Here is a 26,417-nt window from a genome sequence, read left to right on the forward strand (position 1 = left end):
CTGATATATTGGCCCACCCCATCTACGATTTCGGTTTTACTGTTCAGCGTTATAAAAGCCTTCACAATTGGTAGTCTACTAATCTAACCAAAGTATATCCTTACTATATACGAGTCTCTATCACTGTATCGCTGTTCTAGAGGCCGCAATTCTGTCCACCGAGAGATAGACAATCCATGACTATAGTTTCGCCCCTTGCTCACCAGCAGCATACGCCCTCCAGACCTCCTCGATGTCATTCTTATAGATCCAGTCCAGAGTGCCACCAGAAAGCCCGAATCCCTGTACTCTCACCTTGATGATACTATCAAAATCAGTCCCGTTTCGAGACTCTTGAATCTCCTTCCCTTTCCGATCAAGAAATTCGTACCTGTACATAATCAGCATGCAGAACCAGCATAAGCTTAAAAGAAGTAATGAAGCAAGCGTACATCCGCTCATAATAAGGCCCCCGAATCCGCTGAAATATCTCCAAAGCATCTTTCAGCACCGTCCTCGAGTTAATCGAGTGCTCAATCGCCCTTGCCAGTATCCAACCATCTTCCATTGCAAATGCAGCTCCAGACCCAAAAGCCCCAGATAGGGGATGGCTCGCGTCGCCTATAAGTGCGACTTTATCCCAGGCGGTTATATCTTTCAAGCATGGACCGGCAACCATCGCGAACTCGCGCCAGGATCCTTCAGGCACTACCTTTAGGAGCTCTTTGATGCGGGGGTCGTATTCCTTTGCTTGTCAGCCTAGGACCTAAGTGTCTATTCTTGATACATAATACATACACCCGTTCGAGCTTGAACATATTCATTCGTCACCGGTATCGCCCACGTGGCTGTCCTCTCTGGTGTTACGGGCTCGTTGTAGGATCTGATTGTGATCTCGCACAGTTCTCTCTCGGACTCGTCATCAACGTGAGAGAAGTAGAGATGGCCATTTAATACATGCCACCACCCGTTAGATGTTGGGAATTCGGTTATATGGGCAATTGAAGTGACCGGGATGAGGACTCGGAATGCAGTATTCCCTAGTACCGCCGTCAGTCGTCTATGCAAAGACATGTTTTTGCAGATGTACCTGTAACATGCAGATGATGGTCTGGAAACAATGTCCGCCGTACAATCTATCGATCCAGTTAATAACCGTGGTCGTCGTTGAGTTGTATGCCACCCACCGAACGAATCCCATCAGCCCCGACAACAAGATCTGCCGTCGTTTCTGTTCCATCTTTGAATGTCAAATGAACTCCCTTATTCTCACCAAGATCTTGCAGTGAGACAAGCTTCTTGCTAAATTGAATGATCCCCGGCGGGACCTTCTCCAGCAGTGCAGACTGCAACCGCGTCCGTCTAGCCCTAATAGAAGCAAATGGGTCGTCCTCATCTTTCTTAATTGGTTGAATCACAGGTTCCCCGGTCCTCCCATTCCTGATACATTCGTCAATTATATATCAGATCCTTTTTTTTATGTATTGGCTTGCCAACGTAACGCACCTCTGCCATGAATATCCCGTCTTAGCACCCTTAACCCCATCCACAGCCCCAAGTAACCGCAGCACATTCCACGCATTTCGACCAATACTGATACCGGCACCGACCTCGCGTGGCTCGGGTGCTTGCTCGTACAGTGTGACAGATACATATGGGAGTTCAGAAAGCGCGATGGCGGTACCTAGTCCTCCTGGACCGCCGCCGATAATGGCGATGGAGATGGTTTTGTTTATAGTCATTGCTGGATTTTTCCAAACTGGATTCAGGTCAGGTACGGATTTACGAACGTGGGTGGCGTGGTTATAATAAGATCTTTGAATCACGCTAATGGTCCAACACGCCATCCGGTGGGTTGATGAGCAATGCGGACGTACTTTGTAAGCATCAATCAGCGACTGTTGGATATTGGAGATTTATTGGCTAGCGGTGTATTAATTTAGACTGTTATGCAGGTCCTAGTTAGTAGTTGGAGTATCCGATTGACTCCTGACTAGGAATCACAACGCTGGTGGGAGATTCCTAGATAAGCTTAACCCTAATATTGCACTCGATTTTTGTGTACCTGTATAGGCTTAGACGGTTAGTAGCGAATATAAATTTATACTTCCACAAACTCGTTCCCTACCTCAAGCCGAGGCCGACGTAGTCGAAGACAGATTCATTGCTGGCTTCATATTAACTTGGTCATGTATTCTTCTCGAATATCCCATATGGTACATAAACTTTAAGCCATATCGAGGGAAAACTCTCGGATTCAAATTCCGAACATATACAGAGCTTAGTGCTTCCATCCAGCCCCGACGCACGACACCAACAGCTTAACCAGACTACATAGATAGACTCAATACGACTCGTTATATAAGATTCAGTAATTGATACTGTATATTCTGCTACATACAAATGTCATTCAACCCAATCCCAACTCTCCCGATCCCCAGCATCATACCTCCTCCACTGCCTCTGCACAATCCCCCACGAAGCATCAAGCCCACGCCCTCCACGCTGTCTAACCCGCTCATACTCACTCCGTATAACCCCCCTCTCACCCTCATCCGTCACACTCAACGCACAAAAGAAAAGCGGAATCCCAGCAAGACGCACCAGCTCACCATCATCCCCCACCGCGGGGACATCAGCCAGAATATCCCTCACCGCGTCCTGCGGTTTCCACCCGTGTATATCCCTCGGATAGATCGTGAAATAGGTCCAGATGAAAATAGCAGAGCGGTAGGCGTTGTTTAAGCGGAATTGTTCGGGGGTTGAGGTTCCCTCGGACGGATCCCAGCGCTCGAGCTCGTTCCAGACTTGTAGGGCCTGGGAGATTGTTTGCGCGGTTAGGGTTCGTTCTTGCCGGGCTTGATGGTGTAGGATATGTACGCGGCGGATGAGTTCGTAGATTCTTCCGCCGCTATGGAAGGGGTCTGCGTCTGGGGTGGTGCGTTGGGGTTGTGCTGGGGTGAGGTCGCCTGGTATCTGCCTTCCGGGGAGTACGTAGGTTGCGAATAGGGCGTGGATGGAGTCCATAATGTAGTATATTGTGATATATTTACTATTAAGATCGGATCCTGTGAAAAAGAAAATAAAATATAGAAGTTTTACCTGCCTTTTTTCGAATATATAGTGTCTTTATTAATGACCGGGAGAAAAGAACCGAAGGCATCCACATACTTCCAGAGATAAAATCGCGCACACAACACTAATATCTCAATACCGTGGTTCAGCAGCAGAAGAATTAACAGCGTTTACGGCGGCTATCCCAGTAAATGCAAGTCGTGGCGATTCTTACGTACAGCAATGATCTGGGGATACAGGGGCTGTGGAGAAGGGCCATAGCGTTGAGGTGTCATGATTAGCGACCAGGATCAAAATCCGATCGCTGATCAAAGGCACTTGCTACAGTGGCTAGGCTATGTTACACGTACAGAGGGCGATAGAAAGCTACAGGAGATACAAAGCTGCAGGAGCCGCTCGATAGGTGTCTGGCAGCTGTATAAGAATGGGACAGGCCACACCTATATCTGCTACTGTAGGGAAGGATCCTTGATAATAAAATCTACAAATTTCGGGCCCTTATTGTGGATTTCAACCCTAGAACTGCTGCCTTGTGGACCTGCACTGCACCTAAAGACCCATCAACGAACTCTGCTCGCTGGATTCAGGCTCCGTGCGCCTCGGGGGTAGATGTAACGCATGTGGACTTGAGCTGAATGATGGAGACAGAAAGAAAAGTTTTTTCATCCAGACGATGGGCCCATTCTGAAGACCCATCTACGTACCGCGGTCTAGAACAGAGGTCAAGCCGATGTAACAAGAGTCAGTTTTGTACGTATTCATTAAAGTCAGGTAGAGGAAAGCAGAGCAAACAGATCCTACCGAGTGAGGATAAAGTCGTCACTGGATACCCTACTGAACCGATATACCGAGGATAACTATGAGAGCACAGAGTCCATTCGCAGCGCAAATAGGCTACTCAGCTGCAAACCGGATACAATATGATTTTTGGCGGAAAGCGCGCTTAAGATAAAGTTTAGCAATCCCGGTAAATTAAGATCGCATGTGTTCCTTTGGTTCAAGTGGGCAGTGTAACTGAGTGTGGACTGGACTAAACCCTAGACTCTAGAGCTATGGACGGACAGCTCCCCGATCTCCGGATCGCCCATCGGCCTCGCCTTGTCTTACTGTAACTGGACATGCTTGGGGCCGTGCGTATGTCCCTGCACGCACTCCCTCCACTGGCCTTCCTATTCTGGTTTGACTGTAACCGACGTGCAGCTAGTTGGAGACTGCGGGTCGGCGAGCTTCCATCGGTAAACCAGTCAGGGCAGATCTTTTGCTCAGCAATGACAGCCCCGCTTAGTTTACTGCGGGGCTGAGGGATGGTAGCTGTAATAGCTATTGTCAATATCATCGGTTTATTGTTCGTCTGTTGATGTCGCGTGCTCTTGGCCAGGCAGTGGACATTGCTTCCAGCGCCTTCTGGTGTAATATCTAAATGTTGATTGAAATGTGCATGCTGGCTCTAGAGTGACTCGGCGAACTGTTATCTCCACCAGAGTCACCGTGCTCAAAATTGGGTACTCCGGCTGTTATTTATGTTTATATTTATAACGAATTCATCACAAGCCGACGGTCAGGGAGAGCGCGGCAACGAGATTAATAGCTACTGAACATAAATGAGCTTGAGACAGTTTCGAACGGGGTCTTGTCGAAGAGTGCAGAAACATATAGAGCGGCAGTAGATGCTTTTCATCTTTCCTTGTGCATATACAAATTTAACCCAAGTAGGAAGGTGCGATGGAGTCCCAGCCAGTCGTTCTTTCCTTAAATCAAGTGCACACAGCCAGAACAACCAGGAAGGAGCGATGCGTGATTCAATCGATTCATTGTACTTTGGTAAGCATCTCGTCCTAATGCAGCGATATGAATTCTCCAGGTAATCCGTCAATAGCTATTCAGCTAGAGATACAACCTGCTGACGAGCGGTTGATTGGCAAGTCCCTTCCAGCCACAAATAAATCCTTTGAAAATCAAACCATGCGACGCTCGGGAATAATCTCCGAACTCCCAGACCCACAGCATTCCTGGCAAATCTACCTCTTCCAAGACTGTCTCGGGTTGGCTGCACCTCTTGTGAGGTGGGCATTGTTGCGATGCTGTTAAGCGGAACGTAGAGAAATGGAGATGGATAATACGTGTATTTTATACAAAGCTGGCTTGGCTATATACTGTGACTATGCACTGGATATCCTCCATATCACTTCCACGGTTCCTCAGCTTAAGCTAAGCAGGTATAGGAACGAGCGACTGATTTACCGAACAATGCGGAAAGGACCCTGGGCATTGAACAGCGAAGGCATCTACAACAGTCAGTCAACCATTCACACAAAGATTTATTTGAATAACCCACCTGAGGAGCATTGACAAGCACGGTATCCAAACGCAGGTACCAGTTCGAGTCATCCTTAACCTTCGGCAGGGTCGCAGGAATAGTAACAGTCACGTTCTTGGCAGTGCCAGGGATACGGTCGACGACCTTGGCCTGGGCATCGTAGCTCAGATCGCCCAGGTTGCGGTTGGGGTTGTTGTACAGCCACACGCTGTAGTTGCCGGCGGCGTACTGGTCGAGGACGGCATCGCAGCGGTCGCTGTCGCGGTTGAAGGCGATTTGGACAGTGGTGCCGGCAGCCAGGGTGGCGTTCTCGGGGATGCCCTGGTAGACATTGATGCAGGAGTAGTCGCGCTTGCCCCAGGCTGTTGCATTTATGTTAGTCTGTTGAGTATATGGTGGATAAGGGTAGGCTTACGTTGCCACTTGTCGAAGGCGGCGGAGGCGGTGGTGGCGAGCAGGCCGGTGACGAGGGTGGTGAGCTTCATTTTCTTCAGTATCGAGATATTGACGTTGATGTTTTGTTAGAATTAGAAGAGGGCAGGGGCGGTATTTATGTTCGGGACTGCCGGAGATCGAGTTGGGGATCGTCAGGACCCATCCGGCAGTTCGATCTTGATTGGCCTTGTTTTAGGGCTGTCTCTATTTCGGGACTTGGCCTCACTTTATTCTCAGAAAACAGGAAATACACCGGTGGCACCTAATGACGTCGAGCCTGTCAAATCCTCATCCATTCAATTCATCGCAGCTTGTTCTGTACTGACAATACGAAATGGTGTGTTTCCATAAAGTATCAACATCTGCCCCTGACGAAAGCCAAGGCCCAGCTCTGGTCGGTATATTGCGGCGTTCTGCACACAGTGGAGTCTGCAGCTGACTCTGCAGATAATTGGCCGCCACCTGTTTGAAGTAAAAACGGTCTGTCGATCCCTGAAGAAAGAGAAGGAAAATAGAAACAGGGTCTGGGCAGCTGCCTGGTTATTATCCCTCACCACCTGTTAGTATGCGGGATATTGTGAGACATTGCATTTAAGAGATATATTTAGTTGGCAGGAGTTTCTAAAATGAGATACTGCAGCATTAATTACTATTCTGAAAGAGCGGTCACAGCATCCACTCATTCTAGTTCCGATGCAACCACGTAGTACGATCGCTATATTCTATTCCAGGGACTGAGAAGGCAGCTGTCTCCAGTTCTTCCCATAATACCTGAGCATAGCAACCGGGATGAGCAACACCGCCTCAATCACCGCGAATATCAACCACGCGTACTTAATGCCAACACTCTCGCCAAGCGGAAGACTAACCAGTCAGCTCCCTCTAATCAAAATCCAGGGTATAAAGACAGTAACAGAGACATACGCGTAAAACGAGACCAAGCAGGAAAAAACCTGCCGGAATATATTCAACACCGTCGAGATCTCCGCGCTGTATTGTTTATAGCACTACTCACGTTAATACCCACTCACTCACCCATTCACTTCGACAATCCACAGGGTTATGGGGGCGTACATCAGTAGTATAAGCATAAATCGTCGTCGTAGCAATCTGCAGGCCCATATGCGCCATTCCCATCCCAAACGCACTACCCACCCAGTGCACATCCTTGCTGTACTCGAGACAAACCCCCTCCAACACAATACCGATAGGAACCAGCAACGTCCCCCAAATCGCCGTAAGACGCGCCTCGGGCAGTCTCTCCCCGGAATGACGCTTCGCATGGCGATTCGATAACCAATCCGTCACCCAACCGGCGCAGAACTCGCCGATTATCCCACCCAGCAGGAGTGGGACACTAAGCATCAAACCCGTCTGGAGGGTGGAGAAGCCGTAGAATTCCGTGAAGAATTTCGCGCCTGTCAGTGCAAAGAGAACACTGCCGTAGCCGAAACATGTCATGTAGAGCAGAGCCGGAAAGAGGATTGCGATGTATTGCAGCATCTCGAAGGGGCGGGTGTAGTCTCTGAGGCGGGGGCGGCTGGAATGGAAGTTTCGCTTAAAGAGTAGGTTCTTCAGATACGTCTGTTCTGTATGTGCGGGTGATACGGATCTATCAGTGTAGTAGAGCGTCTCTGGGAGACTGAAGATAGTCATAAGAAAACTACCCAGCTGGATGAAACCGGGGATGAAGAAGCATGCGCGCCAACCTAGGGATTCGGCGACGGCTCCTCCGAGGGTAGGTGCAATCTAGCAGTGAAACTTATTACATCGACGAAGTCTAATAGAAGGAGGAGGGCATACGGAAGCACCATTCGTCATACAGACGGTGTAAATACCCATATATACCCCACGCTGGTGTGTGAAGTACAAATCACAGATTGTCGCGGCCCCGATGGACATGACTGATCCGGAGGCGAGGCCGCATATTACCCGGGTTACCATGACCCCTGCCCATGAATCGCAGTATCCAGCAGCTATATTCGTCACAGCTGCGAGTAGGTTGCCGAGCAGGTAGACTGGTCTGCGTCCGTATGCATTGGCCAGGGGGAGGATAGCCAGCGGGCCGATTCCGCCGAAGAGGAGGAAGAGCATGAGTTCTATAGAGTTAGTCTGGAATTAAGTAGGAGATTGGTGCGTACCATAACTAATCTCATGCACACTCAGCCCGAAATGCTCGCTCATGACTACAAACGCTGGGTTCGGGGCTGCGGCGCCTAGAGGACCAAGTAGGGCAAGCCAGCTTATTTGCAGGACGACGCTCAGTTTGAGTGCCGGATTCCAGTTCTATCCTGTCAGCGTGCACATCGAAGTAACTAGAAAACGTACCAGTGGGTCATCTTTATACTCCGTAGGCTGTGGAACGAGAGGAAATCCATGGGGATCTCGAGCAGTCCGTTTATCAGTCTGGTCCGGTTTAAGGACGGGTCCAGGGGATATATCCTCATGAGATATTGCCGACTTTTCTGGATCCATGGTGTTGATATGAGTATGATTCACTCCAGCTCGAGAAGGCAGAAACTGCTAGGTGGGACGGTTATAAACTTGGGGATGTGGAGAGACAGATCGGCAGTTGAATCTGGGGTACACTCTACCAGCCGTCTCGCGGTATATTCCCACCGGGGAGTTAAGAGTTGGCTGTATAATCATCCTATTGGTATAGACTCTAACTCCGCGGGTTGTCTCCGCGGGCTGTGGAGAACAAGCTTTGAAGTCCCTTACCCCACAAACAGGACTGCAGGATTCCGTGATATTTCCAGTTAGACGGGATGGTTGGAGACAGACCCCTCCCTCATGCTAACAGTAATCTCCGGGGAGATAAACTTAAAGCCTGCGGGGCTTGATTGACTCTATTCCAGCCTCGGGTAACCGCTGCATACAGAGAGATGGAATTTCCTTAATAAACGAATGTACCCATCCAAATTTACGGCTCAAGCCAGATACATTTAATTATAAGATACATTTGAAAGAAATGTTCCGAATCGCGATAATAGGAGGCGGCATCGGCGGGCTCTTCACAGCGCTATGCATCCACCACCACTGCACCCCAGACATCCAAATCCAAATCCAAATCGACATCTACGAACAAGCCCCGGAGTACAAAGAAATCGGAGCCGGGGTAGGAATCGGGCCCAACGCCGCAGAACTAATACGCAAGATCGGACTTTTAGATGAAGCGAAGAAGATTGCCGGTGACCGCAGCGGAGTCTGGCTTTCGTTTCGGCGGTTTGATACCGGTGGGGAGGTTCTTACTGTCAATACACCTAAGGAAGGGAATACGACGCAGCTGCCGATGCATCGCGCGGAGTTTCTCGAGCTTCTTGTAAAGGCGGTTAAGGGGCGTGGTGCGGCGGTGTTGCATGCGGATAAGAAGTGTAAAGCTCTTCAGGTAAGGTTCTCTCTATTTACGCGGAGATACTAATAAGACAGGATCGGGGGAATGAAATGGGTATATCCTTTGAGGACGGCACGTCAGCGCCTGCCAACTTGGTGATTGGGGCAGATGGCATCCATTCGGCTGTTCGGTCTCACTATGTGGTATGCTTATATCAAATTTGGTTATGACTTGCTAACAATTACAGAGTGATACTGCCCAATATGGCGGAATGGTCGTGTACCACGGACTATGCGATATCGAAAAGATCAAAGACAAATGGCCAATTCCTACATACGGCGCACTGTCCATGGCTCCCGGCAGACACTTCCTCACGTTCCCAATCAGCAGCAACAGAATCCTCAATGTCGTGGGGTTCGTCTCGACGCCTTTTGAGAAACTCGGAGACGTAAGAGAGAGCTGGACCCTGGCGGGGGACAAGAAAGAAATCGAGGAAGAGTTCAAAGAGTTCGCCCCTGCAGTACAAGACGTTATCCAGAACATGGATACAAACCCGTTGAAATGGATTCTGTTTGACCGGAAATCATCCCCGCAATGGATCTTTGCAAAGGGAAAGGTGGTCTTGCTAGGTGATGCTGCTCATGCAATGTGTCCACACCAGGGTAAGAATATCCTAACCCCAGATGCTACGATTACCTGATAATGGTGATAGGAGCCGGTGCTGGACAGGCCATGGAGGATGGATACATAATTGGAAGGGCTTTGCAAGATTTCTTCAGTTCTGGAACAAATAAATGCACCTTGGAGCAGTCTCTTTCTCTCTACCATTCCATCCGGTACCCGCGATCCCAGAAGGTTCAGACGACGTCCCGCGAGGCAGGGGATCTATACGAGATGAAGGCGGATGAAGTCAAAGGTTTAAGCTACGACGAAGGACTCCCAATAGTCAAGGACATGATTGAGCATCGGATGAGCTGGATCTGGACTGAGGATATCGATAAAGTGTATGAGCAGGCTCGGCAAGGGCGGGCATATGCATCGCTCTAGTTTATACTCCTTGCGGCTAGAGATTGCTATCTTTAAAGGCGCTGTGGCTAGTGTATCTTGAGTAGGAAACCATTCATAAGTTGCTAATGTGTCGAGATATATGTCTCGGTTATCATGCGTGGTATGACTAGGCCGACTTGTGTGGGTGACGGTGGCGTGGCTTACAGGGCAGATTTAACGGTCACGTCCAGGTATAATAATCCTTTCGATCTACAGACTGCACTGTACCTACTTCCGCAGCCGGTAAGCGCACGCGAGCTGGTCCACTTTATAGTTCATGACATATGTTCTCGGTCAGAATGCTCCTGTCTCAACTCGAGCACCTATTAGCTTCCAAGGTGGTTTCCAGGTCCACAAGCGGTTATTTCCGCCTTTTATTGACGACATCAGATCTCGGATTCAGGACATGACTCGCTGGGGCGAAGCACAGCTACTCTGCCCAAATCATGAAACTAACTGCAACCACGTAGTGCATATATGGGTAGCATATCGATATCGGACAGCTTTGCAGGTGCACTGCATCCATGGGTAGGTCAGTTACAGAGGCAGGTGGAGGCCACGTAAATACAGATCAGCGCTCTTTCATGTCGAATTTATGAACCCACTGGCAATGAGGCTGTGTCGATCGCACACCCCGTGCCATGCCTTGGCCATACTCCGCCCCGACCTGTACCCTTGGCCTGCGTTGCTTTTAACAATAACAAATGGCCAGAGCTGTTCCGGTTGAATACTTATAGCTGGCTGCGGTCTGTCTCTTTGATAACTCTCTGATCTACTATTCAAGGCTGAAGAGTCGTGTTGACTGAGCAAGACGTGGCAGGAAGGGCTCAAGACAAGCCTAGATAGCTTCCACGGATCTAGTCATTCAGTCCTAGCCATAAACCTGCTGCTTCAGGCCGGTGCTTGAGCAGCCCTACCAGTACGGAATACCGCAGGCTCAATGCAAGCTGCACCGCCTCTGTCAATCACAGACCGGTCTCTTGGCAGCAGTTAGCGGTGGGTACAAGCAGCAGCTAAATGGGGGCCAGGGCAAACTTCGGGGGCTTTAACATTCCCTCGCGTCCCTCTTGACCGACTTGATGCTCCGACCCTTTCGCATCCTGCCTACGCGCGAAACCAAAACCACAGCCATGTCACGAACAATTGCATCTCCTGTGGTGCTCACCAAACCACCAGACGCGCCAGGCTATAACGGGTATTTCTCCGTCGGCGAGAATGACTGTGAGATCTTGATTGCCGACGTCGTGATGATATGCTAACACTACAAAGTCAGCTCTATAACCTGCAACAACGATTATACATTCGTCACGGGCGCCTCAGGAGACAATACGTACGGGCAGTGCTGCGCTGATACTGATTCCTGCCACCATCCAACGGCATGCAGTGGCAATGTGCTGCTCTACGCGGACACAACACCGACTACTTGGTACCTACCTTAATCTTGTCTTACCTGTCGTAGCTAATAGAGCGGTAGTTCAGACGCCTGCGTTATGGTAACCCTCCACGAAAGCCTTTCTGATGGCCACACATTAGGCTGGGAAGCGACGTTACCGATGTGCACGGCATCTACACACCCAACAGACCATTTCTGGGTCGCTACTTCGACGACCACATTAACGGGTATTTTTTTTCTATACATAGAAGACTACCGATATTGACGGTTCTTGGCAGGCGACGACATCACCTCTACTCCAGCCGAGCCCCAGCCTACTGCGCCGTCAGCCGCGCCAGAACCTACATCTACAGAAACGCCCGATTCTGGCGGGTCAGAGACGAATGTCGGCGCCATTGTCGGGGGCGTGGTTGGCGGCTTTGCGGGCTTGTCTTTGCTTTTATTAGCGACGTGGTATATCCTGCACCGTCGCAAGCATAAGAATATCGAGATGAGGGAGCTGGGAGAGGGCTATACCGCGGCGGGGACGGTCAGGTAGCCCGAATTGTGGTCTGATTATGCTCGTTCACACCCTATATTCATTTATGATACCCATCTGCAGACAGCTGCTAGCATCAACCGATTTAACAATATTTTGAATTGCTGGATCCTTCAGATTGAATACGCCATAAAGCGATCCAATTCCGGCGCCCAGTTCCTCTGCGGATCATCCATCGCAAGGCCAATCCCATGGTCTCCATCGGGGATAATCAGCGTCTGAAACGGCCTCTCCTTCGCCGCGAGGGCCCCAATAAACCTCAGCGTATTCTCCACAGGAACCGTCGCATCATTAACCGAATGATACACAAAGATCGGAGGCGTTTCCGGTGTCACTCTCTTCTCGGCGGACATCTTCTCAACCAACGCAGCTGGCGGGTTATCACCGAGTAAATTCGCCCGCGACCCGTTATGCGTTATCGCCAAGTCCATGGATATAACAGGGTAAGCAAGGATACCGAAATCGAGACCCGCGTTCGGGTTCGTTACTGTTACAGCCGCGAGATGTCCGCCGGCGGAGTAGCCCCAGATACCGAGTTTGTTCACCTTGACTTTATCCTGGGCGCGGATGTAGTGCGCTGCGGCGAGGGCTTCTTCCTGGGGAGCTGGGTAGAGGGGTATAGGCGCGGTGTCTGTGACGGTGTAGTTGAGGACCCAGGCGTCGTAGCCGCGGTCGTTGAGGTAGGTGGTTGAGTTGCTGGCTTCTTGGGGGGAGACGTGCGAGTAGCCGCCGCCAGGGATGACGAGGACGGCGATGCCCAGGCCGTTGTTTTCTGGGGCAGGGTGGTAGGATAGTTTTTTGTCGAGGCTGGGGTTGTTAGATGTGTATAAGTATACTAGGATGGAGGGAGAACCTAGGGCTACCATGGCGGGCAGCCGCCATGGTGAGAAGGGAACACAGAACGGCGGAAATCTTCATTTTTTGGAAGACAAGCTTTGGATGAGGAATAAGTAAGCTCTGTCAATAAATAAATAGGTTCACCCCGCATTCCTGACTGGATCACGGCGGAATTATTGCATCTGTGGAGACGTCGGTTGAATTCGTCCGGGCTACGGAGAATCTGCAATTATCCGTCCATACAGAGTTACTACAGTTTAGCATATGCTATCATGCTTTTGTAGTATTATATACTATAGTAAAGCAAGTCTATACTCTAACTCTCCATCTCTACATCAACTCTCCAGCCTTCAAAAGTAAATCTACCTCTTCTCAATCCCACACTTGGCCAAACACTCCTCCACCTTAATCGCCATATCCACCGGAATCGCATTCCTAACCCTCTCGATATCTTCCCCCGCAATACTCCCCCCAAACGTCCTCTCAACAACATCATCCGGCAACGCAAACACCTGGCCCGCAACGAGACTCGCCGCAAACTCCTCGCTGTTAAACGCAGCCGTGAAATTCGCCGGCTCGCAGTCTGGATTGATCTGCGAGTGGAACGAGCCTGCCGGGTAGACCGTAACCATACCGGCGTGGAGTTCTGTGTTTATCACTCGCTGGGTCTTGTTGGAGTCGAGCACGCCGCCTTGGGGCACCATTTCGGAGAGGATGTGCCCGGAGGAGAGGGAGAAGAGCTCTGTTGCGCGTGGGTGCAGGTGTAGGAAGGCCATGCTGCATGCTGTGATTGTTAATATATATATATCCAGTTGAGATGGGGAAAATACCAGGTAACTGTCCAATACTGAATGAAGCACCGACGCCAACAAGAGCAGGCCAGTTCTGGCTGCTGGCGACGGGAGTATCGCTTTTGGTGAAGTCGAAGACGAAATCGTTGTCGTCGGGGAGCAGCTCGTAGCGTTCAATGGCACTGTATCAGTTAATCATCGTACAGGATGGAGGTAGGTGGCTTACGTGTCTGCGAGTCGTAGTTTGGCTGTTAGGCTGAGATCGGATGCGGTGACGGGCTGTGGTGCTGCATTGGCAGAGAGGGTGAGGGCGAGTCCCACGAGGAGTTCTAGGGCTGAATTGAGAAGCATTTTGATGATTAGAGTTGTTGGAAATATTATCGGTTGTACTCTGAGGTGACGGGTTTATATATTTGAGTCTAGCAGAGGATGCTTGAATCGCTGCGCATACGAGGTAATGCATATACCTATACGCATACGGAGCACCGCCATGGCAGTCAGAGAGTCCGTCTTCGAAGCCATCATGGATGTTGATCATCTTATGGATATTGTCGTATTCGTGGGCGTATAGGCTCTGCTGCGGCTGGAGCGTATTAGCTAATACGCTGCCTGTGAATTGCCTGCAGTCACTCTGGAACAAGAGTGAACAAGGCAAATACCGTTAAGGCTAAATTCACTAATATTATTAGTTAACAGTAACCAAGGAACATGTGCCAGTACATTCACAGTATCTTTCCCGGCTGTCTGGATAGATGCACTTCTTGGCATGATCTGATTTGCTGTGACGAGCAATAAGTGAATGAAGTTGTGAATTCTGCGTCTCGGCGGCATGTGATTCGCCCCTTTCATGAATGTGGCAGCATGGCCGAGTGGTCTAAGGCGATAGACTTGAATCCGTACTGGTGAAGTAATCTATTCTCTTCGGAGGCGTGTGTTCGAACCACACTGCTGTCGTTCATTTTTCGGGGTTAGTTCAGTTTGGTTGTCTTACCTACATTCACTCTGATTCACCCTCTTTTTTGTTTTTTTTTTTTTTTTGCCTCCTTTTTTATACAATGAGCCGGTGAATTGCCAGCTTTACCTGTAACTTACACCTGGGCTGCTCTTCGACATTCGTCTATAAATTGGCCCAACTTCCTGCCAACCAAACTACAATCCACCGTCGCAGAGCCAACCCGACAACCTGGCTCTGCGACGGATTGCCAGTGACCGTGCCCGACCATGGTCAAAGGCAGGCGTTGGAACTGTCGATAATATCTGTTCTTGTAAGTCCTCACCAACGTCAAGAATCACACCATTTTAGGACCGCCATGTCGCTGACTCTGATCGCTTGGATAGACAACGAGAATGGGGAGATTCCCTGAGTCGACCCTCTACTCTGGAACCAATACTGAGGGCCTGGCCGATAAAGGCTTCAGGAAGGACGATGACCTTCTACGTAGAAAAAGCCGCTGGTGGCTCTTTGCGCTACGGCATCCTAGTTCTCAGTTTATCCCTCCCACAACGAAAGAGAACAGGGGCTGGCCATCGTAAGGTCCACAGCTTCAAAGACAATCCGGCGCGGTGCCATTCCCAGGGAGTTCCTTGATGAAGTCCGGTCGCTGAGGAATGAAGTCTGCGGCCACTGCTTGCCCATTGAATCCGACGATGAATCGATCTTACGGGACATTGAGGATCTCGAGGGTCCCGTTGAAAGCGAAGAAGAGCCAGATACCTTCTCCACTGGTACGGGCCTGGACAATATTCTGGCCAGAAGAGAGTCGTCCTTCGGGCTCGATTTGGTTTCATGGTGGGCAACAAATACCGAGACAGAAGGAAGGGCCGAGAAAAGCAGTTACGATTCGTCACTGCACTGTTTCATTCACAATGACTGAGGCACCTGCCGACGGCTTCTGGGAAGGTCGAGTTGTCACTTGTAGGACAGAGGCACCCCCACGCATGGGCTAGCGAGGTACAAGACCAGGACCCTGGCGCTCGTCTAGCATTTCGGGTCTAAAGCACAAATGTGGCGAGACGGAAACTTGGTCGACTTATCCCTCTAGTAGTACCTGGGAGGCATGCTGTCAAGCGAACAGCCTCGTGGATGCATTCAAGGCGACGCCTTTTGCAATATCTGTCCACGACATCTACATTGACGAGAGGAATAAAGGGTTGATAGAGAAGCACCCAAAATTGAGTGACTGTGCGTGGTGCTTATACGGGCGACGATACGGCAATCATCCCTCCGGAAGGTCGACTGGGGAAGAAGCAGCGATGTTGAATGATGAAAGGTCGCCCTCGAATTGAAGGCTGGAATTGAAGACGAAGATTAGAACTTGCAGCATTACTAAAATGAGTCAATATCCAATACAAATGTAATTCCTTTTTCGTGTTCATCAAACAAGAGTCAGATGTGCAACCCAACACCAGCACGGCATAAACTACCCCAACAACAACTGCAGAAAGTATCTGGCATCGTTCCCCCAGTAAAAGAGGTTTTATTTCCACAGGGAAGGGTAGCAAGCGAGCTAGTAACCTTGTGATGGTAATCTAGGAAGCAGTCCAATAACCAATTTTTCTTCTAACTTGTGTAACCGAATTAGACACCAGGAAGTTTTCACTCCTGGTTTAACTGTTGATTCACCCTTTTTGCTTACATTGATCTCCTGGTCCTTTGATAATCAATATATTCTTCCCTTTATGTTTCACTGGTGACTTTCCTGGATCTCTCATCATTCGTTCTATACTTCTACACAGTATGACCCCCCTGTGCCCAGACTTTGCTAGAATTCAGTGAAGGACCTGGGTGAAACTGTTCGGCGCTACACATCTTTATCAATTAACCACTAGCCTCATCAAACCGTCCCTATCCGAGGGTCATTCACATAGTTGGGCGTTATACTCGGCTGACATGTCTTCCAGTCACAGAATATCTCGGGCAAGAACCAACGTATAAAGGGAACTTCGTCTCTGCTATCCCGTCATCTTGAAGAATATCAGCATGCCTCCTCTCTTCGACATCCTGATAGAGACCACCCGTTTCTGCTGCTTAACCGGTCTTATCATCTTCAACGGCCTAGCCTACTATGCGTTTCCTTCAACCCCTCCTGATAGCTCTGTCCTGCTATTCAACCTCAACGCAGGCCTCTACCTGGCCTTCATCTATCCAGGGGCAACCCGCACCCGACAGATGGCTACAGATTAGCCTCAACGAGACCGGCCCGGCCCATGCCCTAATGGAGCGCACCCCCGTCACAGTCTGCGAGCGAGTTATCATGACAGCGTCAGCCTGCTCCGTGCTCATCAACTTTGTAAAACCCATGGTGATGTCTCTCGCGGGTACCATCAAGGGACTCTCCGACCAGGGGTCCTGCAATAGCATGCATGGAACCTACGAGACTTTGTCGTGGATGTACCACTCCTCTGGCCGGAACTGCGATACCACGGCCCAGCATGCGACGATTGCCGGTGCTATTAAGAAGTACCTTGAAGAAGTGAATGGAAATCGGCTTTGCAGCACTGAGTGTCTGCGTATGGACCATGGGGGGACCTGGGATGGGTGGTTGAAGATTGGGCCGACGAAGAACTTCAACAAGGATGCTTACTGTGGTCCTTCGCTGACTTTTAGTAACTGTCTGTCTGGGGGGAACAACGATATCTGAATGTAACGATATCTGAATGTGCATGAGATTGGTGAGATGTCAGGCGCTGTATTTTACATTCATTAACGAGCTAGTCTAACTATTCCCAATCCCACTCATATCGTATCTATTCGACAGTAGGGTCTTAAGGCGTAGTACTGTTCGCTTTGTAGTTGGTTTATTTCGGACATGGAAGAAGAAGACACCATTAGTTAATATCAGTATTTACCAGCGAGGTAAAGACAGGAAATCTGTCTCGTCGAGCAATAATAGCGAATACAGTAATCTAGAAGATTGCTTGATTTATACTTCGTTAGCCTCAACATACTAGTATGACCAATACCATGATTTTAAAGAGTAGAGCCCTCAGTCTTCGTCAACACCTCCTTCAAAAGCTGCAAGGTCTCCCTCGCAAACGAAACCATATTCTCCGCCCGGTTACTACTCCCGGTCTCAACCTCACGCGTGGAACATCCATGCGCACCGGATACAGCAATAGCCACATATCCACTGCAAAATTAGCAAACACAACACAAATATCTAGGTAATACCTGGAATGGGACAGGAGTACATACGGAGTGCGATTCCTTGTCGACCCCCCCGTCGGTCCCGCAGTACCGCTCTCGCTGACCGCGTACGTCGAGAAGAGCGTCTGCCTGGTATGTTCCGCCATCTGGCTTACGATTTCAGTGGTGGGGCCTCTATAGTTCTCGATATTTGCCTGTGTCCAGCCTGCGAATGCGAGGCGGGATTCGAGTGTATATACCTGTTTTTGTTAGTGGTGTACAAATACAAACAGTGCTTAGCTGGGGACAGACAGTTAGTCCGCCTTTGTATATAGCCGATGCTCCTGGGGTGGAGAGGAGACAGGCTGAGATGAGACCGCCGGCTGCCTGGTGGGGTTAGAATGAGGATACTCGGTTGGTTGGGAACAGGAGGTATACCGTTTCAGCTACGGAGACTGTTTCGCTTCGGGCCTTGAGGAGGTCGACGACTTCCTGGGCTAGAGGGGCGAGACTTGGAGGAGGGAATTCGGCCATTTTATGAGATCAATAGTGTAGTTAGTTGAATATGCAACCGCAGTTGAGTGATGTTGGTAGTTGTCTGGCGGGGTAACTGACTAAGCTAGCATAAATGAATAACGAAGAATGTCTTGTATCATAGATGATCCATTATATTCCATAGGGGATAATCAAAATTCTAAACAGGCCAGTAAGAGAACTCAAGAACAATATCTACCAGAGAAATAAGCTCAGACTCTCTCCTTCCTCCCCAACTCAAACCCCCGCATATTCTCCCCAAGAACCTCCTTCGCCTTGCCCGCCTGCGCCCTAAACTTGGCCGAGAACGGATTACAGTCGCGGTCCTGGTCTAGACTGCCCAGGGTATGATTAACATCGCGGTGCTTCGCCTCGTCCGCACGCACATAGAGCAGCAACGACCGCATATCCCGCTTCCCCTCGGGCATCTGCCAGTACTTGACAGCCATATCGGGGACCCTTGTCTCTTCCCATTTTGGTAAGAGACCGTTGTCTAGATCTGTTATGGCTTTGGTGTAGGTTATGACGGCTTCTTCTTCTAGGTACCCCACGAAACGGTGGCAGATGCGCGGGGAGAGGAGGTAAGCTATGGAGAAGCCGGTGAAGAAGACGCATTGCGAGCCGAGGACCATAAGGCGCATTGAGCGGCCTGGCTCGCTGAGTTTTAGGAAGGTGAGGAGGTGCATGCGTTCGTTGTAGGCTTCTTCGAGGAGGGTTTCTATCCTAATTATACAAATACAATTGATTAGCTTGCGCTGGTATAGGATAGTAGAGAGTGCATACCACCCATGATCCCTCTTCAACCTCCGTATGCTCTTCAAGTGGCGTAACATCCCGGCAACCATGCCCGGTACGCCGGCGACACTTTCAAGAAAGATAAACCGTGTTATCCACTTCTTCTCCGTCATGGTATTAGCTACTGCTGTTGAGCGGTAGCCCGTGACGAAGTCCATGCCCCAGCGGAGGAAGCGGACTGTGCCTAGGGCGAGTTTGTCGGGGAGGTTTGTTGCGTTTTTGTGTGCGATTTGGACGGATTGGATTTGTTCTTGGGTGTATCTTCACCGGTTAGTGGTTATTCCTGGAAGTATATGGATGGACGTACACTGGGTGAGTCCATGATGACTTTTGGGTAGCGTCTTGTGTATGGTATCTTGCGGGTATGAGTTGAATAGGTGAAATGGAAGATGGAGTACTGGGCTTGATTCGAGGGATGAATACGGGATGAGCCCGTCGGATTCCCATAAGATGGCTCATTGTGTGGTCTATGCAAACAGCAAACAATAAATCTAAGAACGGAATGTCTATGAAGTCCAGACTATATGCACAGGAAACAGTAAGGTATTTATAGGAATCTATGTAGCAATCTATATAGCAAGAGTAACGACCGAGAAATCCCGCAACTGCAGTCTGCATACTGCAATGCCAGCTACGGTCACGATTGACTCATCGGGCTAGAACTGTTGATATACCCACAGTTGGATTGACGCCATTGCAGACGTGGACGATGATCGAGACAGGCCGATTCTCCACCGAGTGTTCTCCGGCATCACCACCATTATTCGCACTGTATATGAAAAAACGGGCCAAATACTTTTACTATTTTCATAAAAGATTTTAAGCATTTTTAAACGACATTTACTGCGTCCGCCTTGTTTGCTGGCTGAGCTGTTTGATCCAATATGATGGAATGATATTCACATGTTCTCATACATGCAGCGTACATACTCGACTGCACCCGGTTTTCCCCTGCCCGGTCGTCTATCCGAGGCATTTTCAGACAACCCATCAAACAAGATAACCAAGATAACCTTAAATGCAGGTAGAAGCTAATTAAGTGTATTCTGGACGTCGACCGACCTGGCTGTGGAAAAGGTGGCCCGGGAAATTATCGTGGGCGTGATCAGACTTTATTGCGTTTATAGCATACTGCTCAACCATATTTCCACTTCCCACAGAGAACTAGGCTGAGTCATAAGGAGGATCCTCCATTTTATCACTCCGCCGTATATCTTGTCACTGTATTTTTTCTAGATGCGCTGAGATGTTCTTCGTAGCTTAGTCTCTGTTGACTGGGATAGTCAACCTCGGGATTATTCACATGCGTGGTTGCAGTTACTTATCGTATGCTTGCTGTATATTGTTTATAGTGACCCGGCTGATACCGGAGCTTCAGACTATGCCACTTCATTTACGAAAACATCCAGAATATCAGACCGGTATCTAATTTGGGAAGTCCAAGAGAATATCAAGTTGAGCTGATCTGGAGAGCCCGAATCTCGTCCGATTATAGTTTCGAGAACAAGCCGCGTGAGACGGGCTGAGTTTCATCTTTGGTGGATGCTAGCCTGTCAGGTAGAAACGTGTGGATTCTGAAGCTGAATTCGTCTGGGGTACTATCGGATCCGATGATGCATCTACGTCTAATACTATCTTCTTACTGGCCCGAGCCTAGTTTATTCATAGCAGGAATGATTCTTCATATGATAGTCTAATATTAAATGCTCAAGCGCTCTTCAACACTTCAGCAATTGACCGAGCGACATAGTCGACATTCCCCGTGTTCAAGCCCGCAATCGACACCCGCGAGTTTTCGGCCATGTAGATATGATATTCATCTATAGAGTTAGCTCGCTCCTGGACACTGATAGAACAGTACTCACCCTTCAACGTCTTCACCACATCCTTCGACAGCCCCAGGAACCCGAACATACCCGACTGTCTAATCAAGTGGTCCCAATTTCCAGTGGCTGTACAGTTAGCCCCTATACAAATATACTTGAGAGAGAGCATACAATATTTATTCAACCCATCAAACAACGCCCTCCTCATCTCCTGGATCCGGCCACTCATCGTCTTCAGATCCTGGAACCAGAGCCCCCGCAGCTCGTCATCACGCATAATCGTCTCGGCAATCTTCGCCCCAAAGGCCGGCGGGTTCGAGATCTCAGAGCGCTGCAGCGACTCTAGCACGGACTGTGCATTGCCGGCAGTTTCTGCATCTGTCGTTGCTAGCAAAAGACAGCCAACCCGTTCGCCTAACTTGTTAGCACACACACATATATATAAATACAAGTAATATATATGGATAGGTAAGTACCGTAAAGCCCCATATTCTTCGCAAAACTCAAACAAACAGCCGCTTCGAGCCCCAAGTCAGAAACAAAGTGTCGAATCGGCCAGGCATCGCGGTCATAGTCCCCGGAATTAAAGCCGAGATACGCCGCGTCGAATAGCGGGAAGAGTCGGCGCTGCTGCACTATCGAGGCGATTTCCTTCCACTGCTCGATGCTTGGGTCGAGGCCTGTGGGGTTGTGTGCGCAGGCGTGCAGGATGATGATTGAGCCGGGTTCTGCCGAGCGTAGGGTAGCTAGATAAGAGTCGATGTCGAGGTATTTGGTGGCGGCGTTGTAGTACTGGAAGGAGACGCATTCGAAGCCGAGAGAGGAGAAGACGAGGTGGTGGTTTGACCAGGTTGGGGAAGGGATGTAGACTTTGGGGAGGGATGTGTTGCAGTATTTGAGGATTTTGCCGGCCAGGTGCAGTGAGCCTGTGCCGGAGATTGCTTGCGATGTTGCTAGCTTTATAAATATCAGTATGCATTCTTTTGTATCTGGATGGAGAGGGTAGGTACCCTATCTGATACTCCCCCGTATTCCTCTCCAAAAACCAACTGCGCCGTCCCGTCCCGGAGACCCTTTAGTCCCAGAATCGGGAGATACTCATGGTTCAGCCCCTTGTCCTCGATAATGCTGCGCGCCTTCTTCACGCTGGGCAGCACCCACGGCTGCGCGTTGTTGTCGCGGTACGTTCCCTGGCCGAGATTGACCTTGTTCGGGAACGGGTCCGCGAGATATTCTGCGGTGAGAGCGAAGATGGCGTCCGCGGGGATGCGGGGGGCAGAAGCGAAGACAGACGAAGTTTTTGTCATTTTTAATTCGATTGTTGGTTATTTTGTTGGTTATTTTGTTGAGGGGTAAGGTTGGAGTTATAGATGGAGATACCGGAGGACGGGCCCGAGAGTCGGAGGAGGCCGCCGATATTCTTGTTTTCCTCGGGGAAGTATGCAGGAATGAACTATTATTCAATTGTATACCGGGAGGGTATCCGTGGCTTCTCTACGTGGAACCAAGTCAGAGAGGGAGAAGTGCTATTGATAGACAATTATATCTTATGGCTGATTACAGCTTCACCCGTCCAGGCAGAACATCGCGCAGCTCTCGTGTCTCTCCCAGTCTCCAGCTGACATCCGTCCCCCAGTCCGGCTTAGCTTGAGACTCATTCTTCCATCTCCACCTGGCAATCTTCTGCGTCTTGCTCTTCTCGGCCAGGAGATCCCTCGTCCACTCACCCACAATCGGGAACAGCTTAAACCCATGCCCCGAGTCCCCCGACAACACCACCACCTTCCCATCACTCCCCAGCACATAATCCACAATAAAGTCCGAATCCTTCGTATCCGCAAACCAGCACAGCGTCTTCTTCACCAACGGCCTCCCCGCCAGCGCCGGCAGCGTCTGCTCCAGCAACTTCCGAATCCTCCCCTCATCCTCCGCCGGCAGGAACTGGCTCGTCTCCAGATCCTCAGGCGCATGAGACACCCCCGTTGCCGGGTCCGTGTTGATATACCCGCCACCCATGGGACAGATCTTAAGCAAGTTCGTCTTGGGATCCGGCTCGAAGTAGAAGCCAAAGTCGCGGGCGTATGTAATCGGGATACCCCGCAAAGCACTCGTTTCTTCATCGCTTAGTTGAACATGCGCCACGCTCCATGATTTGGCTACAATCTGCGTTCCTAGTGAGGGGAGCAGTTTGCCAACACCTGCGCCTGCGGCGACGATTACCAGCTCGGCCGGGTGGAATTTCCCGTCGCGCGTGCGTACACCTGTACCCGTACCGCGCCCGTCGTTGTATACAACCTCAGAAACAGCACCTTGTTCGTGTCCAAGGAAGAACTTCACCCCGGCGGCCTGGGTATGTCTGTAAATACCAGCCAGGGCATTTCCAGAATGTGCATACCCATCGAACCGGTTCAAGTAGCCGTGCCAGCCCGGGAGAGCGCCGTCGCACTGCCAGAACCACGGCCGGATGTCGCCGGGCCCGTTGAGGGGGACGACGTGCGGTTTGATGTCCGGGTGCGCGTCTGCGGCGGCTTGGAACCGTTTCAGCGTTCCGATGGCTTTTTCGGGGGCCGTGCCGGACACGCAGTGCAGGAAGCCTGTTTGGTGGAAGTAGGGCGCGAAGAGGGGCGTTTTCCATGCGGATATTGCTTTCTTCGCTAATTAGTATATAAAGGTGGGAGATTGGTGAGGCTGGACATACCACTGTCAGATCGGTGTAGAACGGATCCTCATACTCGGCTCGCACGATCTTGTTCAGGTCGTTTGCGGCAGAATAGCGAGGGGGGATCTGCTCGTCGCGCTCAAAGACGGTGATGTTTGTATAGCCATCTTTGGTAAGATGTAGGGCTGTGGAAAGGCCGAAGGCGCCTCCGCCGACAATGAGGATGGGACTTGATTTGGAGACCATGGTTGAGCACTGTTGGTGTGATTTGTTGATTCGAGCAGGCGTTTATCTCTTTATAGCTGTGTGCATTCTGGAATCTGGCATGATGGTCGGGAGGCGTGCCGGTGATAACGGGCGCCCTCCCGGTGGCGGGGGTCCCCGCATTCTGGGTCAGCAGTTACGCTGTATGGCCTGTATGCTGTATACTTTATACCTGTATAAATGGAATACTAAATAACTGGTATAACTGTAGAAATGGCGTGACTTGTATATGGTTTACGTTCTGCTATACAACACCAACGCCCCGAACGGGCTGAGAATAGCCCTACCGTCCACCCTGCACGACTCATTCACCAAGACGGTATAATGCTGATACTCTTCTCCCACCATCTGCTCGACATCGGAAAAGTTCAATAGCACGACTGCAGTCTCACTGCGACTCTCGCGCACGTATCCCAGCACCATTTCCCCTGTATACTCCTCGTCCAGCGGCCTGTACCCCCCATAGACAAACAGCTCCTTATACTCCTTCCGCAGAGCAATCATCTTCTTCCAAAACGCCATGACACTGCTAGGGTCATCCACCTGGGCGGCCACATTCCACTCCGGATAGTCCCTGTTGACTGTCATCCACGGCTCATCCGCCGTCGTGAATCCCGCGTGCGCCGAATCGTCCCACTGCATCGGCAGCCGTCCATGATCGCGCGACTTGAGCTGCAGCTCTCTCATGAAGTCGTCAATAGCGGAAGGATCGCCTCTTATCTCATTATATCTGTTCCTCCCCTCCACGTCAATATACGCATCAAGCCCATACTCCCTGCCCAGATTCGCCATCCCGATCTCCTGTCCTGCCAGTAGGAACGGCGTGCCACTCAGCGTCATCATATACGTCGCCAGCATTTTTGCAGCTGTTGCTCGATACTCCGGCGCATCAGACGCATACCGGCTCAGCGAGCGCCCGCTGTCGTGATTGTCAAGGTACACAGCATTCCAGCCATCGACCTTGGGCATCGCCATCTGCCAGAGGTTCGTAATGCGCCGGATCATGCGCGGGTGGAACTCGCCCTTGTCGTATTTATGTCCCACTCCAAAATCCATATCGGAAATATCTCCTGTGAATACCATATTCAGCTCCTTGCGGTTACTGGCGACGTACGGCGCCACGGAGGTCTCGTCCTTTGTAAACCCCAACTCGCCCACTGTCATGATATCCCTGTCGTATTTATCAAATACCTCCCTTCTCATCTCCTGCAGGTATTCATGCATCCGCGGCCCAGAAGCAAAAAACTCCGCTCCGGACTGGAACTCTTGACCCGGATCGACAATCTTCCCATCAGGAAGCCCAGGATGCTTCGACATGAGATTCATACTATCAATCCGGAACCCATCAACGCCTCTATCCAGCCAGAACCGCATATCCCCATACGCAGCCTGTCTCATTGCCTCATTCTCCCAATTCAAATCCGGCTGCTCGGGCAGGAATAGCGCCAGATAGTACTGTCCTGTTACGGAGTCAAACTGCCACGCCGACCCCCCGAAGAGCGATTTCCAGTTATTCGGCGGCTTTCTTTGCCCACTGCTGTCGTATTTGGGATCTCGCCAGATATACCAGTCCCGTTTGGAACTGCTCTTGCTGGATCTTGACTCCTTGAACCAGGCATGTTCGGAACTCGTCTGATTGACCACTAAATCCAGTAACAGGCGCATACCACTCTCATGGAGTGTATCAATGAGTTCCTGGACATCGTTGACAGAACCATACGGCTCGTGGATGGCGCGGTAGTCGGCGACGTCATAGCCCATGTCGTGCTGCGGGGATGCGAAGATGGGTGACAGCCAGAGCGCGTCAACGCCTAGGGATCTTATATATGGGATTTTGGAGATTATCCCGCGGATATCGCCGAGCCCGGTGCCGGTTGTGTCGAGGAAGCTGGCCGGGTAGATTTGGTAGATGGTGGCTTCTTTCCACCAGGGGGGTGACATTTTGTTTGCTGAAGTAGGGGAAAGGATTAAGAATGGAAAGACAGAATTATCTGCTGTGTTTAGGGAGGTTGACTTTATATCGAAGTATGCTGTTCATGTGCGAGTTGATGAGCGGAGAATTGCGAGTTGTCGGGGAATTGCCGGAGAATCCGACAATTATACGAAGTATACGAAGATGGATTAAACTCTGAGAAGAGAGTTAAAATATTCGAAGGGTCGGATGGTCTATTAATCTCGTCATCTCTATATCTTGATGAGCTCCGTTTCTGTAGGTTCGACAGTTAATATATCGGAAGGAGGGTTCTAGTCATATCCTGCCGAGCCACTGAATGAGCTTCTGCGCCATGATCATCATAATCATAGCAAGTGAGGCTTCTAACCTAGGCTTGGGTACCTTATGCATGTAGCTTGCCACCCCATGGGGAATAGTTAGCACTTGGACCACCTAAAGCATGGAAAGGGGTTATCATGGGTCCGGAGAAATACGGGATTTACTCGGTGAATTGGTATATCGGGACTGTTGATC

The 26,417-nt window shown here is 50.2% G+C and overlaps 14 protein-coding genes and 1 non-coding gene across 15 annotated transcripts; 4 read left to right on the top strand and 11 right to left on the bottom strand.

Annotated features, from left to right (window-relative positions):
* Positions 1-57: 57 nt before the first annotated feature.
* On the bottom strand, positions 58-1,741 carry ASPVEDRAFT_150132 (FAD-dependent oxidoreductase). Its single transcript, XM_040808224.1, has 6 exons — positions 1,486-1,741; positions 1,167-1,419; positions 1,070-1,115; positions 778-1,019; positions 432-724; positions 58-370 (listed from the first exon to the last, which is right to left on the bottom strand). Exons 1-6 carry the CDS (start codon positions 1,719-1,721, stop codon positions 181-183), a joined length of 1,260 nt encoding a protein of 419 aa, XP_040667062.1. The 5' UTR covers positions 1,722-1,741; the 3' UTR covers positions 58-180.
* Positions 1,742-2,385: 644 nt separating this feature from the next.
* ASPVEDRAFT_82826 (uncharacterized protein) lies at positions 2,386-3,006 on the bottom strand (the record flags this gene model as incomplete). The annotated part of the gene is made up of 1 exon (XM_040817261.1): positions 2,386-3,006. One exon carries the CDS (start codon positions 3,004-3,006, stop codon positions 2,386-2,388), a length of 621 nt encoding a protein of 206 aa, XP_040667063.1.
* Positions 3,007-4,847: 1,841 nt separating this feature from the next.
* Positions 4,848-5,884, bottom strand: ASPVEDRAFT_191099 (uncharacterized protein). Its single transcript, XM_040809077.1, has 3 exons — positions 5,787-5,884; positions 5,390-5,733; positions 4,848-5,339 (listed from the first exon to the last, which is right to left on the bottom strand). Exons 1-3 carry the CDS (start codon positions 5,854-5,856, stop codon positions 5,292-5,294), a joined length of 462 nt encoding a protein of 153 aa, XP_040667064.1. The 5' UTR covers positions 5,857-5,884; the 3' UTR covers positions 4,848-5,291.
* A 644-nt stretch (positions 5,885-6,528) lies between these two features.
* Positions 6,529-8,290, bottom strand: ASPVEDRAFT_150135 (uncharacterized protein; the record flags this gene model as incomplete). Its single annotated transcript, XM_040808225.1, has 6 exons — positions 8,135-8,290; positions 7,948-8,092; positions 7,610-7,905; positions 6,881-7,555; positions 6,731-6,813; positions 6,529-6,670 (listed from the first exon to the last, which is right to left on the bottom strand). The coding sequence occupies exons 1-6, from the start codon at positions 8,279-8,281 to the stop codon at positions 6,529-6,531; spliced, it is 1,488 nt and encodes a 495-aa protein (XP_040667065.1). The 5' UTR covers positions 8,282-8,290.
* Positions 8,291-8,678: 388 nt separating this feature from the next.
* On the top strand, positions 8,679-10,427 carry ASPVEDRAFT_40861 (uncharacterized protein). The gene is made up of 4 exons (XM_040812224.1): positions 8,679-9,194; positions 9,236-9,343; positions 9,388-9,802; positions 9,853-10,427. The coding sequence occupies exons 1-4, from the start codon at positions 8,778-8,780 to the stop codon at positions 10,185-10,187; spliced, it is 1,275 nt and encodes a 424-aa protein (XP_040667066.1). The 5' UTR covers positions 8,679-8,777; the 3' UTR covers positions 10,188-10,427.
* An 890-nt stretch (positions 10,428-11,317) lies between these two features.
* On the top strand, positions 11,318-12,118 carry ASPVEDRAFT_82830 (uncharacterized protein; the record flags this gene model as incomplete). The annotated part of the gene is made up of 4 exons (XM_040817262.1): positions 11,318-11,408; positions 11,457-11,613; positions 11,662-11,807; positions 11,859-12,118. The coding sequence occupies 4 exons, from the start codon at positions 11,318-11,320 to the stop codon at positions 12,116-12,118; spliced, it is 654 nt and encodes a 217-aa protein (XP_040667067.1).
* Positions 12,119-12,231: 113 nt separating this feature from the next.
* Positions 12,232-13,000, bottom strand: ASPVEDRAFT_82831 (alpha/beta hydrolase; the record flags this gene model as incomplete). The annotated part of the gene is made up of 2 exons (XM_040817263.1): positions 12,232-12,925; positions 12,972-13,000. The coding sequence occupies 2 exons, from the start codon at positions 12,998-13,000 to the stop codon at positions 12,232-12,234; spliced, it is 723 nt and encodes a 240-aa protein (XP_040667068.1).
* Positions 13,001-13,291: 291 nt separating this feature from the next.
* ASPVEDRAFT_191103 (germin family protein) lies at positions 13,292-14,228 on the bottom strand. The gene is made up of 3 exons (XM_040809078.1): positions 13,973-14,228; positions 13,786-13,928; positions 13,292-13,739 (listed from the first exon to the last, which is right to left on the bottom strand). The coding sequence occupies exons 1-3, from the start codon at positions 14,095-14,097 to the stop codon at positions 13,318-13,320; spliced, it is 690 nt and encodes a 229-aa protein (XP_040667069.1). The 5' UTR covers positions 14,098-14,228; the 3' UTR covers positions 13,292-13,317.
* A 373-nt stretch (positions 14,229-14,601) lies between these two features.
* ASPVEDRAFT_t66 lies at positions 14,602-14,700 on the top strand. Its single transcript has one exon. It is a non-coding gene; the product is annotated as a tRNA-Ser (tRNA).
* Positions 14,701-16,811: 2,111 nt separating this feature from the next.
* ASPVEDRAFT_886360 (uncharacterized protein) lies at positions 16,812-17,387 on the top strand (the record flags this gene model as incomplete). The annotated part of the gene is made up of 1 exon (XM_040818376.1): positions 16,812-17,387. The coding sequence occupies one exon, from the start codon at positions 16,812-16,814 to the stop codon at positions 17,385-17,387; it is 576 nt and encodes a 191-aa protein (XP_040667070.1).
* A 329-nt stretch (positions 17,388-17,716) lies between these two features.
* Positions 17,717-18,406, bottom strand: ASPVEDRAFT_82834 (CinA family protein; the record flags this gene model as incomplete). Its single annotated transcript, XM_040817264.1, has 4 exons — positions 17,717-17,876; positions 17,942-18,132; positions 18,185-18,259; positions 18,311-18,406. The coding sequence occupies 4 exons, from the start codon at positions 18,404-18,406 to the stop codon at positions 17,717-17,719; spliced, it is 522 nt and encodes a 173-aa protein (XP_040667071.1).
* A 212-nt stretch (positions 18,407-18,618) lies between these two features.
* Positions 18,619-19,660, bottom strand: ASPVEDRAFT_82835 (alternative oxidase; the record flags this gene model as incomplete). The annotated part of the gene is made up of 3 exons (XM_040817265.1): positions 18,619-19,129; positions 19,190-19,462; positions 19,509-19,660. The coding sequence occupies 3 exons, from the start codon at positions 19,658-19,660 to the stop codon at positions 18,619-18,621; spliced, it is 936 nt and encodes a 311-aa protein (XP_040667072.1).
* Positions 19,661-20,908: 1,248 nt separating this feature from the next.
* Positions 20,909-22,346, bottom strand: ASPVEDRAFT_150141 (uncharacterized protein; the record flags this gene model as incomplete). Its single annotated transcript, XM_040808226.1, has 5 exons — positions 22,038-22,346; positions 21,504-21,984; positions 21,199-21,441; positions 21,067-21,153; positions 20,909-21,021 (listed from the first exon to the last, which is right to left on the bottom strand). The coding sequence occupies exons 1-5, from the start codon at positions 22,332-22,334 to the stop codon at positions 20,909-20,911; spliced, it is 1,221 nt and encodes a 406-aa protein (XP_040667073.1). The 5' UTR covers positions 22,335-22,346.
* Positions 22,347-22,584: 238 nt separating this feature from the next.
* On the bottom strand, positions 22,585-23,973 carry ASPVEDRAFT_191112 (NAD(P)/FAD-dependent oxidoreductase; the record flags this gene model as incomplete). Its single annotated transcript, XM_040809079.1, has 2 exons — positions 23,726-23,973; positions 22,585-23,676 (listed from the first exon to the last, which is right to left on the bottom strand). Exons 1-2 carry the CDS (start codon positions 23,930-23,932, stop codon positions 22,585-22,587), a joined length of 1,299 nt encoding a protein of 432 aa, XP_040667074.1. The 5' UTR covers positions 23,933-23,973.
* A 75-nt stretch (positions 23,974-24,048) lies between these two features.
* ASPVEDRAFT_40868 (alpha-glucosidase) lies at positions 24,049-26,198 on the bottom strand. The gene has a single exon (XM_040812225.1). The coding sequence runs from the start codon at positions 25,889-25,891 to the stop codon at positions 24,185-24,187; it is 1,707 nt and encodes a 568-aa protein (XP_040667075.1). The 5' UTR covers positions 25,892-26,198; the 3' UTR covers positions 24,049-24,184.
* Positions 26,199-26,417: the final 219 nt, after the last annotated feature.

The sequence above is a fragment of the Aspergillus versicolor genome, assembly GCF_001890125.1.
Source record: "Aspergillus versicolor CBS 583.65 unplaced genomic scaffold ASPVEscaffold_4, whole genome shotgun sequence".
Taxonomy (NCBI): Eukaryota; Fungi; Ascomycota; class Eurotiomycetes; order Eurotiales; family Aspergillaceae; genus Aspergillus; species Aspergillus versicolor.